This window comes from Rhinoraja longicauda, chromosome 38 (genome assembly GCF_053455715.1).
Source record: "Rhinoraja longicauda isolate Sanriku21f chromosome 38, sRhiLon1.1, whole genome shotgun sequence".
NCBI classification, from domain to species: domain Eukaryota; kingdom Metazoa; phylum Chordata; class Chondrichthyes; order Rajiformes; family Arhynchobatidae; genus Rhinoraja; species Rhinoraja longicauda.
In genome coordinates this window covers 7,981,096-7,995,948 of record NC_135990.1, presented here as the reverse complement: position 1 = coordinate 7,995,948, position 14,853 = coordinate 7,981,096, and the positions used below count along the sequence as shown (strand labels likewise).

General features: G+C 42.0%; 1 protein-coding gene across 1 annotated transcript in view; it reads left to right on the top strand.

The window, feature by feature from the left end:
* The window catches only part of LOC144610910 (tetraspanin-3-like), a 51,900-nt gene that overhangs the window by 25,655 nt on the left and 11,392 nt on the right, over window positions 1-14,853 (top strand). Inside the window, exons 3-6 of the mRNA XM_078429900.1 lie at window positions 868-942; window positions 3,145-3,246; window positions 5,096-5,248; window positions 8,740-8,823. Of these exons, the coding sequence (XP_078286026.1) occupies window positions 868-942; window positions 3,145-3,246; window positions 5,096-5,248; window positions 8,740-8,823 (414 nt within the window). The remainder of the gene's footprint in view (window positions 1-867; window positions 943-3,144; window positions 3,247-5,095; window positions 5,249-8,739; window positions 8,824-14,853) is intronic.

The window sequence follows — 14,853 nt, the reverse complement described above, 5'->3', positions numbered from 1 at the left end:
CCATGTGCTCTAATTTTGCCCACTAATCTCCTATGTGGGACCTTGTCAAAGGCTTTCTGAAAGTCGAGGTACATCACATCCACCGGCTCTCCCCTGTCAATTTTCCTAGTTACATCCTCAAAAAATTCTAGAAGATTATTCAAGCATGATTTCCCCTTCGTAAATGCATGCTGACTCGGAACGATCCTGTTACTGCTATCCAAATGCTCCACAATTTCGTCTTTTATAATTGACTCCAGCATCGTCCCCACCACTGATGTCAGACTAACTGGTCTATAATTTCCTGTTTTCTCTCTCCCTCCTTTCTTAAAAAGTGGGATAACATTAGTCACCCTCCAATCCACAGGAACTGATCCTGAATCTATAGAACATTGGAAAATGATCACCAATGTATCCACAATTTCTAGAGGCACCTCCTTAAGTACCCTGGGATGCAGACCATCAGGCCCTGGGAATTGATCAGCCTTCAGTCCCATCATTGTAACTGAAATGGTCCTTTCCAGGCACCCTCTCCAGGGAAATTGCATCCATCCTGTTGTGTGGTGGCCTTGTTGGCTAATTGGTATTGCACATATGATATAATTGGAAACCAATGCAGAAGAAACCGTTAAATGTTTTGGGGTTTGGAGGCTGGCTTTCACCTGATGGTCACCAGGTTAGAGGTGACTGCTGAATGGCCAAAATATCTTTTTTTTTCTTCCAAGTTTTATATTCCTGTTTCGAAACATGTATTCTTAGGTAATGAAAGAAACAGCACGACAAAGAAAGGAAACCTGTTTAAAATGAGTTCCAAGGCTTATTTGTAACGCGTAAGTCACATCATTTAAACTGCCTAAACTGAAACACTTTTTCTCTTTCTCACGCAAGTTTGTGCTGATTCTACTAATAGTTTTCATCACGGAAGGAGTTGTCGTGGTACTCGGCTACATCTACAGAGCAAAGGTAAACGTAATCCTAATACCTCAGAGGCTGCCATTCACTACTGAAAAGATGTAGGATTAAGGAATGCTGTTGTTGTGATCATATTTGAATGTAATTTCCAGGTGCCAATTATAAAGCAATAGCAGTGGATAAAATGTCTCTAATTTGTATAATTAAATGTCAGTTTGTGACACTAGTCGTGCACGTCTTATGACTAAGATGTTTAGATTTCCAATCCAGACTTTCTTTGAATGTTATGTAAGAATCGACACAGCAAGAGTAAAACTGCAATATATTGTCGCCATTCAAAGCGGCTAAATTTAATCTTAAAATACAATGTTGTGGTCACACAAGGCCGTGGATTTGGTATCCGCCAAGATAACTGATGTTTGTGATCCAAAGAGTGAACCAAAAGGAGTTCCAAGATCAATTGTTCATGTTGTAAAATTAATTTCTAAACGTAGGACTAGGGGCCACAGTTTAAGAATAAGGGGTAGGCCACTTAGAACGGAGATGAGGAAAAACTTTTTCAGTCAGAGAGTTGTAAATCTGTGGAATTCTCTGCCTCAGAAGGCAGTGGAGGCCAATTCTCTGAATGCATTCAAGAGAGAGCTAGATGGAGCTCTTAAGGATAGTGGAGTCAGAGGGTATGGGGAGAAGGCAGGAACGGGGTACTGATTGTGGGTGATCAGCCATGATCACATTGAATGGCGGTGCTGGCTCGAAGGCCCAAATGACCTGCTCCTGCACCTATTGTCTATTGTAAGGTTAGAGAAACTGGGATTTGTCTTCAAAATGTTTTGTAGAAAGCAACTTTGTGGGAAAGATATAACTGAATAAAGGTGTGTTAGCAAAAAGGCAAAGGTGAGTTGGATATACAGTTAACTATTGAACAGGGGTGGTCCATTGGATGGGGTAGTGGTGGAGAAACTTAGAAATCCGGTCGTTGTTCTTTCTTTATATAAAAGATAAGATCATTGTGGAGACTCGGACCTGTTCCCGAGTCTTCCTTGTTTTTAACCAAACTGCAGTCTTTAGAGATGAAAGAAATATGATGATCCTCATTACAAAGTGCTATTGAGATGTCATTATAGAAAAACTTGGAAGGTGACGGTATGAAAATTCAGGGTATGAAAATTCGGGCTGTGGATTTGCTAGAATGCTCGTGTTCTCCAATGCATGGTGGCGCAGTGGTAGAGTTGCAGCCTTACAGTGCTAGAGACCTGAGTTCGATCCTGACTCCAGGTGCTGTCCACACGGAGTTTGTACGTTCTCCCTGTGACCACGTAGGTTTTCTCCAGGTACTGCGGTTTCCTCCCACACTCCAAAGACGTGCACGTTTGTAGGTTAATTGGCTTTGTTAATTGTAAATTGTCCCTAGTGTGAGGGATAGTGCTAGTGCACCGATCATTGGTCGGTGTGGACTCGATTGGCAGAAGGGCCAGTTTCCACACTGTATCTCTGAACTCTAAAGTAAAGTTTCACTAAAGTAAGTTTCTGTATTTTCATTGTGTCACTAGTTAATACCCCTCAACCTATATGGTTCTCTCCAACACTGAGTGATTAGTTACAAAAGCATTAGACTGAATGCACAGCTTCTTGTATTGTCTCATCGAGATTTTATATTCTATGGTAGAACTTTAGACTATGTCCCTTCATCCATATCATCTGTATTTGCTTATGCAGATGTGTAAAAATTAAATGAGTAATCATTTGCACTCAAGGCAGTTTACAGGCAAATGTTAGTCTTTGCAATTTATTCCAAAGCAGGCCAGGATTAATTTTGGACTATAAAGATTCAGATACAACAGAATTATTAATTTCATGCCAAATTAACATGCTTTAAATTGGGATTGTACTCTTGTACTTGGGGCTAGTGTAATCCTTCTGTAAAGTAAGGTTGCTCTTGGTGACATTGTTAAATGACTGTATTGCACCTTCCTTGTCGATGGTAATGGTGCTGTCATATAAAGTATTCAGGTTCTCTTGCATTGCCCACATCTGGTAAACTCTGGGGTATAACTAGTTAACTTCCTGCATTTTCAGCTGCTTTAAAAGAAGCTGTGGGTCCTAGTGTTTGCCAAATGTTTAGAGGTTGTAATTTCAACTTGTATCCTGACTAGTGGGTAAAGATGAGTTTAAAACTAACATTTAACTAATATCTTTTTTCAAACTACTGTGAAATTTGTTGACCATTCCTAAATCTTGTTTAAATCTGCACAGGTGGAGGATGAGGTTGATAACAGTATTCAGAAAGTGTACAATGAATACAATGGAACATACCCAGATGCTGCCAGCCGAGCAATTGATTATGTACAGAGGCAGGTGAGATTAATTTAGCAATTTTCACATCATTTGGTTTATTTTTGTTTTTTTTGCACATAGTATGTATACCTCAGAAGCTGCCTTTCAATAATACCAAGTGCCTGGTAAACATTCTGCTTAAAATTAAGTACATAGGTTTAAGGTAAGGAGTGAGAGATTTAGAGAGGTTCTGAGGAAGATCTTCTTCACCGAGAGAATTTGGAATCTGGAGCACACTACCTGAGTGTTGTGAATGCAAGTAGGAACGAGCGGGTGAAGTACTTCAATCGCCATGGCAGAGAAGGTTATGGACCAAGTGCTGGTAAATAGGATTTGTAGATGGGTACCTGATGATCAGTATGGGCATAAGGGACCAAAGGGTCCGCTTCTCTGCTCCACACTCTGAGAGTGGCACAGCAAAGCAATGTTGGGGGAGTCCAGAACAAGGGGCCACAGTTTAAGAATAAGGGGTAGGCCATTTAGAACTGAGATGAGGAAAAACCTTTTCAGTCAGAGAGTTGTGAATCTGTGGAATTCTCTGCCTCAGAAGGCAGTGGAGGCCAATTCTCTGAATGCATTCAAAGAGAGAGCTAGATACAGCTCTTAAGGATAGCGGAGTCAGGGGGTATGGGGAGAAGGCAGGAACGGGGTACTGATTGAGAATGATCAGCCATGATCACATTGAATGGCGGTGCTGGCTCGAAGGGCCGAATGGCCTCCTCCTGCACCTATTGTCTATTGTCTATTATACCCCACGAGTTCGCTTCAGGTGCTTGGGTTTCCCCTCATGTCCCAGAATGAGCAAATTGGTCGATTACTTGACTGCAGCAAATTGCCCCTAACGTGCAAGTGCACAATAGAATTTGGGTGATGGGGATAGTAAACGGTAATGTAGAGAATAAAATGGGCTCGAGTAGAAATAATGTAAAATTGCATGCTTGACAGTTGATATGGTAACACTGCAAGCACAGAAATGGGAGTTTTGGCCCACCAAGTCCTCGTCAACCATCAAGTGCGGAGTGGGTGAAAGAGAGGGAGAGATAGTTAGGACATGGGCATAACAGGATGAGCCCAGGGCTGTATGACGATAAGGTGTTGATGAAGTCATCGGTCTGAGAGAGTGATTCTGCAGGTCATGGCACATCATAAACATCCAAGTAACTTTTTTTATGTGGTTAAGGGTTCTGCCTTTACAGCTCTTTCAAGCAAGGTGTTCTAGATTCCTACCTAGATTCATTTTCCTCCTCTCAGCCTACCACTAATTGTTTTAAATTTTGCCTCCTTTTATCACCGTTGAGAAAAATGGGGGCTACTTAATAACTCTGTCTTGGCCCTCATAATTTTATACACCTTAATTCAGTCTCCACTTATCCATGTCGACTTCAGTGAAAATAACCTTACCTCATCCAATTTTGCTTCATGGACTTGCATCCATTCAAGTGGAAATGTATCTTTCCAATGAAATAGTGACAAGAATTGTACATAAGTCAATCTATGGCTTAACTAGTGTTGCATGCAGTTCTAACATTCTTTGGCCTGATATGTTAACTGTTTCTCTCCCCACAGATGCAGCCTGACCTGCTGAGTATTTCCAGCATTATCTGTATTTATTTTAGATTTTCACCATCTGCATTTTTCTGATTTTCATCTTAGCTGTCTTCATGACTGAAGGGATTGGCAATCTACCAAAAGCAAATAGTTGCAGAAATGTTATTACGTTTTGTGACAGGGGATGTGTGAGCAAGCCACAAGAAATTGCAGATCTGATTATTTCCATTACATTTAACAGTTTAATGTTGCAAGTTTGTCAACTATGTAAATGAGTTCCACGTCTTTAAGTAACTTTTCCTTCTGCATTTCCTTCTGAAAGTTGCGCTGTTGTGGCATCCACAATTACTCTGACTGGGAAGATACACAGTGGTTCAAACAAACCAAGAATAATAGCGTGCCAATCAGCTGCTGCAAGTCGGGCATCAGCAACTGCACAGGCAGCATGAACCGTCCTTCAGACCTGTATGCTGAGGTAAGAATGTGCAAAGAAAGATGGTTATCACCGAGAGAAATCAGCCAAAGTTCAAAAAAAGTTTCACTTGCACTATTTCAGAATTAAACAACCCAAAGATTCTACCAGAAATAAAGCGGATGGATTCTTTCATAATAGTGGGTTATTAATTTAAATAATTTTAATTTACTAGTAGTTTTTGTGCCAGCGACACATTTGTTGCAAAACTGGGTGAAGCCAACAACCAAGGAACCAGTTCTGCTTTTGTGTGTTTAAAGAAACCTGGATTGGAGGTGATCTGAAGAAGATCACCCTTGGTCTGAAGAAGGGTCTTGACCTGAAACGTCACCTTTCCTTTTCTCTCCAGAGATGCTGTCTGACCCGCTGAGTTACTCCAGCATTTTGTATTTATCTTTGGAGGTGATGAATATGTCTGAGCCAATTGATGAATACTGGTTCAGCAACAGCTGAAAGAATTTGATGGGAAAACATTGTCTGTAACAAAGGATTTATTTTACTACTTCTTCCTCTTTGCATCCTTGTACCAATTAGAGTCATGGTGTGATACAGCCTGGAAACAGGCCCTTTGGCCCAATTCACCCACACCGGCCAACAATGTCCCAGCTACACTAGTCCCTCTTGCCTACGCTTGGTCCATATCCCTCCAAACCTGTCCTATCCATGTACCTGTCTAACTGTTTCCTAAACGATGGGATAGTCCCAGCCACAACTACTGTTCCATATACCCACCAGCCTTTGTGTGAAAAGGTTACCCCTCGGATTCCTATTAAATCTTTTCCCCTTCACCTTGAACCTATGTCGTCTGGTCCTCAAATTCCCTACTCTGGGCAAAAGACTGCATCTACCCAATCTATTCCTCTCATGATTTTGTATGCCTCTAAGATCTCCCCTCATCCTCCTGCGCTCCATGGAATAGAGACTCCTTGCAGGATAACTCCCTCACTTGACCTTCAGTCTTTTAAACCAAGTGTGTCTTCCGTCGTACAACACCTTTTTTGCTTTGTGCGTGTTTGTCACTTCTTGTCCTGTCTCTAGCTGAGAAAGCCAGTCCCTGTTTCTGAAGGCATACTTTATTTTTATTCTGCAACGTCTAAAGTCACAAGATTACAGTATTATTTCCAAAGTGCTGCCAAAGTAAACCATTAGTCTTAAACAAAAACTACACCCATTATGTATTTTCATCTTGCTGTGGGCTAGAGTGCAGCTGCAGAATATAATCCAGAATTAAAATACATTAGTTCACTGTGGTAAATTAATTAAGTATGATGATTTGTAGGGTGCCTTTGTGGTATTTAAGTTGCTTGGACGCTGCCACATGGCAATTTAAAGAAAAAAGGCAATTTAAAGAAAAAAGATTCATGGATTTCTTTAGGAAAGAAAACCTACCATATATTTCCACTTTGGATTATGGGGTATTTTAGTCATCTCCCCCCCTTTCCCCATTTTCTTAATGCTCTTCAACACAATTGCTACAAAGGCTTCCTCTTATTTTCTTGAGGTAATGTGAAAGATAATAAATACACTCCTGCCAATTCCCCCCTTGCGGTCTTTCAATAAAATCAATACTTTTTTTGGTTTAGTTTTTTATTGTAATGTGTACCAAGATAAAGTGAGAAGCTTTTGTTTGCTTACTATCCAGTCAAAAATAATTTTCAGGCCACTTTTTTTTTAGCTGAAAGTATGTAAACCAGAGGAGCTTTGGTGAAGGTTCTTTTATGGCTTTAGAAAAAAGAGAAAAAAGCTTTCATTTTGCTGACTACGCATTATTATTTGCGGTTGATGAATTTGGATGAAACTCTCAGATTTCAATCAATTCTTTAACCATAATTTTGTTAATACTTAATTTTAATTTTTTTGGAACAATCTTGGGTCTATTTCTGCTCTGGGTGTAAATAATTGACTAGATCAAGCTTGCTCAGCACACCTGCGTGGAGGTTTTTATATCTAAAATAATAGCCCATGGGTGTTTTTTCTTTCCCCCATCTCTCTGTTCCATCACATTCCTATAATAATATTAATGGTGCCAAAATAATGAGTCGTAACTCCATAGGGTTTCATTATGTTCCAACATTTTGCCCGCAAAGACTCCTAATCTGACTGCAATGCTTTCATATTTTGCTGATGTGACACCAGTTACTAAGTGAGAACAGAATTTGCTACACTCAAACACAATCCCAGGAATTGGATTTGGCCAGTTCTTCCTTTGAGCCTTTTTATTCACAAAATGCTGGAGTAACTCAGCAGGTCAGGCAGCATCTCGGGAGAGAAGGAATGGGAAACGTCACCCATTCCTTCTCTCCCGAGATGCTGCCTGACCTGCTGAGTTACTCCAGCATTTTGTGAATAAATCGATTTGTACCAGCATCTGCAGTTATTTTCTTATATCTTCCTTTGAGCCTTTCCTGCCTTTCAGTGGCTTTACTTTTGATCTGCAACCTGACTTGATATGCCAGGCTTTGCCACAGGGAACCTAGTGAATATGCATTGTCAAATAAAATTTGATCGCTGGTCTTCTCTAAATCAGTGTGAGTACCTCTACTAATAGTGGTCGAGATACAGTGCGGAAACAGGCACTTCGGCTCACCGAGTCTGCGGCGACAAGCGATCCCCGCACATTAGCACTATCCTACCACTAGGGACAATTTACACATACACCAAGCTAATTAACCTACATAGCTGTACGCCTTTGGAGTGTGGGAGGAAACCGAAGATCTCTGAGAAAGCCCACGTGGCCACTGGGAGAACGTACAAACTCTGTACAGACAGCACCCGTAGTCGGGATCGAACCCGGGTCTCCAGCGCTGTAAGGCAGCAACTCTACCTCTGTGCCACCTTGCCGCCCACCTGTGGACTGTGGAGGAAATGACTCCAAGTTCTTGATGCTTTATCCAATGATCCTTGAATCGAGAGTGTTTAATTGTCGTATGTACTGACATCGACGTAAATAAATTCATACCCTCAACAGCATAGCAGGCCTATAAACACAATACATATTGATAATATATAATAAACAAAATGTCAATAAATTAATAGCCCAATACAAAAATGTGAATAAAGCCTGAAATCTTTAGTGCAACTAAAGACAGTTGAGGTTAACGTTAGTGTTGTGTAGTGTTCATGAGCCGATGATTGGTAAGAAGCTATTCCTGAACCTGGTGGTCATGTTTTCCGACTCCTCTACCACCTTCTCAATGGTAGGGGTGCAATGAGAGGGTGGTGTGGGTTTTTGATGCTGGCTGCCTTTTTGAGGCAGCGGCTCTTATTGATCTCCCCACCATCGAAGGAATCAATATCTATGATGGACCGGGCAATGTCTACCACTCCCTGTAATCTCCTTTGTTCCAGGCCATGATGCAAGGGTTAGTTAAAATTTAATGGATGCTGGTTTTTATAAGATGTAGGAGTATTCATGGTTAAAAATTAGGCAAATCGTAAGGGAATGTGAAAAAGATAAAGGCATAATTCTTATTTCCTTTAATCCTTAACCTCAGGGATGCAAAGTTCTGGTGGTGAAAAAGCTGCAAGAAATTATGATGTACGTTATTACAGCTGCTCTAGGATTTGCCGCGATTCAGGTAAGGATTGAATGAATTGCTAAAGAACCTAATGGCACTGAAGGAGGCCATTGGCCCATCTTCTCTCTCCATGTTCTCCAAAACACTCTTGTTCACCTTTGAGTATTGATTTTGATGACCTACCCTGGAAATAAGTACCTGAGACTAGTAGTAATGGATTGTTACACAAGACTATTTGAATCTTCAAAGACTGCTTTTGACCTACATCCTAAATGTTGATTTCCCCACGTGTATTTGCCTGCATGTAAACCAGACCTGCATCTTGTACACCCTCTGGCAAATAGACTGACGCTGAGTTTGCAAACTTGTTTTATATGTTAACCCGAAATGGTGAAGCCATGAGTGGAACTAGGAAATTTCTTTCAATCTTTTCTTGTGTTTCTCAGCTGCAGGTTAGACATAGAAAATAGGTGCAGGAGGAGGCCATTCGGCCCTTGGAGCCAGCACCGCCATTCATTGTGATCATGGCTGATCATCGACAATCAGTAACCTGTGCCCAACTTCTCCCCATATCCCTTGATTCTACTAGCCCGCAAGGGTGATCTTTTTTTTTCATGTATGGCAACAACATAGCATTTGAGGAGAAGGAGACAAAATGTTTAGGAAAGAACTGCTGGTTTAAATTGAAGATAGACACAAAATGCTGGAGACACAAAATGCTGAAGATAGACACAAAATGCAGGCAGCATCTCTAGAGAGAAGGAACGGGTGACGTTTTGGGTCGAGACCCTTCTTCAGACTGGTCAGTCTGACAAAGGGTGTCGACCCGAAACATCACCCATTCATCCTCTCCAGAGATGCTGCCTGGCCCGCTGTACTACCCCAGCATTTTGTGTCTATCTAGCATTTGAGGATCCAGTTACAGGAAATTTGTGTTCATGTGTGATTAAAGCTAGGTGGAGTTTGAAGAGTTTATGATTTGTGGGTTTTTTTTGTTTTAATTTGTTGCAGGAAGCTCATTTCCTTTCCATATATATATATATATATTTTAAATTCCTTCTGCCTTCCCACCTCCCATCAAGCCATTTATTAGGACCTATATGGTGACTGTTCTAGATTTTATTCAAATTGATACTTGTGTAAAAATGTAATCCAACAGCCTAAAAAATTCTATGCCAACTAAAACTTGTCACAGTTTACCTTGAAATTATGCATCAAATTCAGTGTTTTATCTCCTCTGCGTGCATGAGATCCTCCTTCGTTTTGCCGTCTTTCAAAACTTGAGAGTTTAAATTGCTGTAAACAATCCTTTTTGTTTTTTCCTCTGGAGAATACGATGTGCATTATCTTTGATCTGTCTCCAGGGCTTGAATATTTAACCCATGTAGGGGTTACATGGATAAAACACAAAGCTGGAGAAAATCAGCAGGTCATGCAGCATCTGTGGAGGAAATGGACAGGCGATATTTTAGGTCAGGACCGATTGGAGTGGAGGGCTGAAAGCTGGAACAGAGAGGTTAGGTCCTGACAACGGATAGCAAGTGACGGGTGGATACGTGGGTTGCTTGGCAGATGGCTGGGTAAGTGGCAAAGGCTACAGGTAAAAAGTAGACAAATGGGGTCAAGCAAGGAGGGAAGAGGAGGAATTAAATTTAAAGCTGAAGGGAAGGATATGGGTGGAAGGGGAGGCCAAAGAGGGGAGATAAAAGGGAAATGTGAGACTGGGTTGAGATGAGTGTATGACTGAGTGGAAGTGTGTACAGTGCCGGGGAGTGTGGTAGATGGTGGGAGAAATGTATATGTAACCGGGGTGGTGGGGCAGAAGTAATGAGGGGAATAGGGGGCATTACTTAAAATTGGAGAATTTAATGCTCATACCGTTGGGTTGTAAGGTTACATGAAAATTGCTTGTGTACCTGCCTACAAAAGTCCTTTGTCAAAGTTCGGATTCTTGATTTGTGTTGCTATCGAGAGTGAAGAAGCCCTGTGCGAAACACCAGGTTTGAGTGGAGCCGCAACTGATACAGTTGTACCATGGATGATATTTCCAGCTTAAAAGTTCATTATTCATTAATCTGCCACGGACTTTTACTGCAATTGTTGTGTTGTTTCATGGCCACTCAAATCCATTTAAGTGACTGGTTCCTCATTATAATCTTTTATTTACACAAGAAATTATCGGAAGATTTAATTCTGAATCCTACGTGAGATGATGGTTGTGTTATGGAAATTGTTGATGATAATTTATCATTTCAATGTTAAGTGATTTTGCATCAGTGACTAGTTAACACAGTCAACAGAATTTGGCTACAATAACTTTATAGGAGCAAGATTAAACTCTGCTCCAAAGTTAAGTAGAGATAAATCAACACGAATTCTGACTTGCCATTATCCCAGTTGAAAAATCGAGGGGAAAAAAACCAATTACTCCATAGGGGAGGAGACCCTGGTTGTTTTGGTAATGCAGCTTTGTGGAGCTGTTAAGTGGTTGAAAGTTACATTTTTAAGCATGGAAGACAACAGCGACACTGTAATATTAACCCCGATGGAAACAGCAGGGAAGAAAGAAAATGTGCTCCTTTGATTGTTATTCAGCAATTCCTGCTAAAATGTGCCCATGTGTAGAAATTGACTAAGAATATGGATTTCTTCTAGCTGCTCCAACATCCTCCCATATCTCAAAGATGTAGATAAGTTAATTGGCCGTTGTAAATTGCCTCGAGAGCAGAGGTAGGTAGTAAAATGTAGTGCAATTGAAGAGAATGTGGGGAGAATTTTAAAAATGGGATTAATGCGGGAATTTGTGTAAATAGGTGCTCAGTACAGGCTTAGTGGGCTGAAGAAGCTGGCCATGCTGTATTTCACTATAACGTTGCCTGTTTTAAAAAAAAAGACCTTGTTTAGTGGCATTTTGCATCCAGGTTCATAGAGAATGGTTGGCAACTTGCACTGTAAAGAATGAAGGAGTTTGACCTGAGTGTGATTGGTGATGTACATTGGACAAAGTGTTTGTTGACATGAACATAATGCAATATCGTGTCAAAGCCAATGATGAAAGCCATGGAATTTTTAAATCAATAAAAGGTCAACTGCTAACATGTTACCCCTCGCTAAAGTTCATATTCTATTTGCAAAATAGCACAATAGCTTGATCTCATAGCATGAAACATTCAGTTGTAAATATTGGTTGTGTAGTTTATGTTTCTTTGAGTTGTGTTCATACCCATAAATTATTGATTTTGTTTTTGAATTGTTGTGGTGAAAGTCTACACTTCCATTTATCAGTCCCAAGCAGCCTTTATGCACGGTACGGTGCTAGAACTACTAAAATCCTGTACTCCATTTGCAATGTTCCCAAAGGAAACTTGCTATCAATTGCTAGGCAAAAAGGGAACGGGGATTCCCTTCTTCCATCACAGATGAGGCCCCCGCACGTGTCTCCTACCGAGGAGCTCTGCTCTTGCTCCCCCTCCCCTCAGTCACAACAGGGACAGAATGCCCCCCAGTCCTCACCTTTCACGCCAATCAGCCGTTGCGTACAGCAGATAGTCCTCCGACAAATTGGCCCCCTCCTACGGGATCCCACCACTAGCCACATCTTCCCATCTCCATATCTCTCCGCAGAGACAATTCCCTCTGCAACTCCCTGGTTAACTCATCCTTTCCCAGACAAACCACCCCCTCCCCAGATATATTCCCCTGCAACCGCAGGAGATGCAATACCTGTCCTTGTACCTCCTCCCTCGACTCTGTCCAAGGACCCCGTCAGTCCTGTCAGGTGAGACAGTGGTTCACTTGCACCTCCACCAACCTCATCTGCTGTTCCAGGTGGGGACTATATATTGGCGAGACCAAGCGCAGGCTCGGCGATCATTTCGATGAACACCTTCGCTCGGTCCTCCTAGGTCTATGTGATCTCCCGGTTGCGAAATACTTTAACTCCCCCTCCCATTCTCATACTGACCTTTCAACCCAGGGTCAAAAAGAGGATCAACACAAATTGGAGGAACAGCACCTCATATTTTGCTTGGGTAGCTTACAACTCAACGGTACGAATATTGATTTCTCTAACTTCAAGTAACCCTTGCTTTCCCTCTCCGCCCCCCCCCCCCCCCTAGATCTCCGACTAGTTCCACTGTCCTGATTAAATATTACTGATTTGTATGCCGCATTGCCACCTTTCCCTCAGCTAACTGTGAACCATTCTACATTTCCTTTGCAGCAGCTGCTTTAATCTGTTGTTTTCACACTCTGCCCTTCCATATCTCTATTCTCCCCTCCCCTGACTCTCGGTCTAAACAAGGGTCTCAACCCGAAATGTCACCATTCTTTCTCCCGTTTCTTTCTCCCGAGATTCTGTCTGTCCCGTTAAGTTACTCCTGCAATTTGTGTATCTGTGGTGTAAACCAGCATCTGCAGTTCCTTCCAATGCTTGAAGATCTAGAGTCGTACAGCATGGAAATGGGGCTGTTCAGCACAACTTGCCATGTCATCCAAGATACCCCATCTACACTGGATCTACCTGCCAATGTTTGGCCCATGTTCTTCTAAACCTTTCCTATCCACATGCCTATCCAAATATCTTTTACATTGTTATAGTACCTGCCTCCACTACCTCCTCTGGCAGCTTGTTCCATACACCCACCACCCTCAAGTTCCGAGATGTAGGCCAATACTGTAAAGGAATGATGGGGTTGCAAGGCATTTTGCGACTTGAAGGTTATCTGTGGGGTGTGGTGGTCCTTTGTCCATGCTGCCCTTGTGTTGAGTTACAGTAAAGATCCCAGGACTGGGAGGTGGTGTTTGGAGTAAATTAGAGGAATATCTGCACTGTGTTTTGTAGATGGTGTGTGCTGCAGCTAGTGTTGGTGGGGGGTGGGGGGGGGGGAAGGAACCATTAGGATGATATGCAAGCTATCACAAAATGCTGGAGTAACTCAGCAGTTCAGGCAGCATCTCTGGAGAGAAGGAATGGGTGATGTTTTGGGTTGAGACCCTTCTTCAGACTGATATCAGGATGATATGCAATATCAGTCAAAACACAAAGTGCTGGAATAAATCAGCGGGTCAGACAGCATCTGTGGAGGGAATAGATAAGCAACATTTTTGGTTAGGATGCTTCTTCAGACGGCCCATTTGTACAGGCCCTAGGTGAGACCATTTCTGAAATATTGTGCACAATTTTGGCAGTCGCGCCCATTAAATACACACTTGAGCCTGTACTTTCTTCGCTCAGAAGAATGAAAGTTGATCTCTTTGAAAATACAAAATTCTTGGAGGGCTTGCAAGAGGGATAGGGCTTGGATGTTCCCTTCTGGTTAGCGTAGGCTATTTATAACTGAAATGAAGAGATTTTTTTTCGGAGCAGTAAATGTTTGGAATTCTCTATCGAAGAGTGCTGTGGAGACTGTCATTGCATTTATTTTTTAGTTTAGTTTAGAGATACAGTGTGGAAACAGGCCCTTCGGCCCACCAAGTTACCACTGACCAGCGATCCCCACACGTTAACACTATCCGACACACATTAGGGCCAATTTATACTTATGCCAAGCCAATTAACCTACAAACCTGTACGTCTTTGGAGTGTGGGTGGAAACCGAAGATCTTGGAGAAAATCCTATGCAGGTCACGGGGAGAATATGCAAACTCCATACAGACAGCATCCGTAGTCGGGATCGAGCCCGGTTCTCCGGCGCCGCAAGCGCTGAAAGGCAGCAGTTCTACCGCTGCGCCACCGTGATTGTTAGGTTGTTGGTTTATAAGGAATTGAGTGATATGAGGATCGGGAAAGGAAATGGTGTTTGAGGTAGAAGATGGCCCGTGTGCCTTTGAATGTCAGAACAAGCTCAACGGTCTGAAAGGTTTCCTCCTGCTCCTGTTCATGTACGACATAGGCAATTAATGCTTAATTGTGGGTACTTTTATGCTTTTGGCGCAGTTCCATTTGGGATGGTTGAATGTCCTGGGATTGTTTCTCTCATTGGGCGTTTGCAGCCTGCAGGCATTCATCCTGTTAGGTGACAGTTGTGAGCCAGAGCTCTCTCAAAAATACACCCATGCCCAAATTCTTTGCTGAAGAGTTGGTTCATT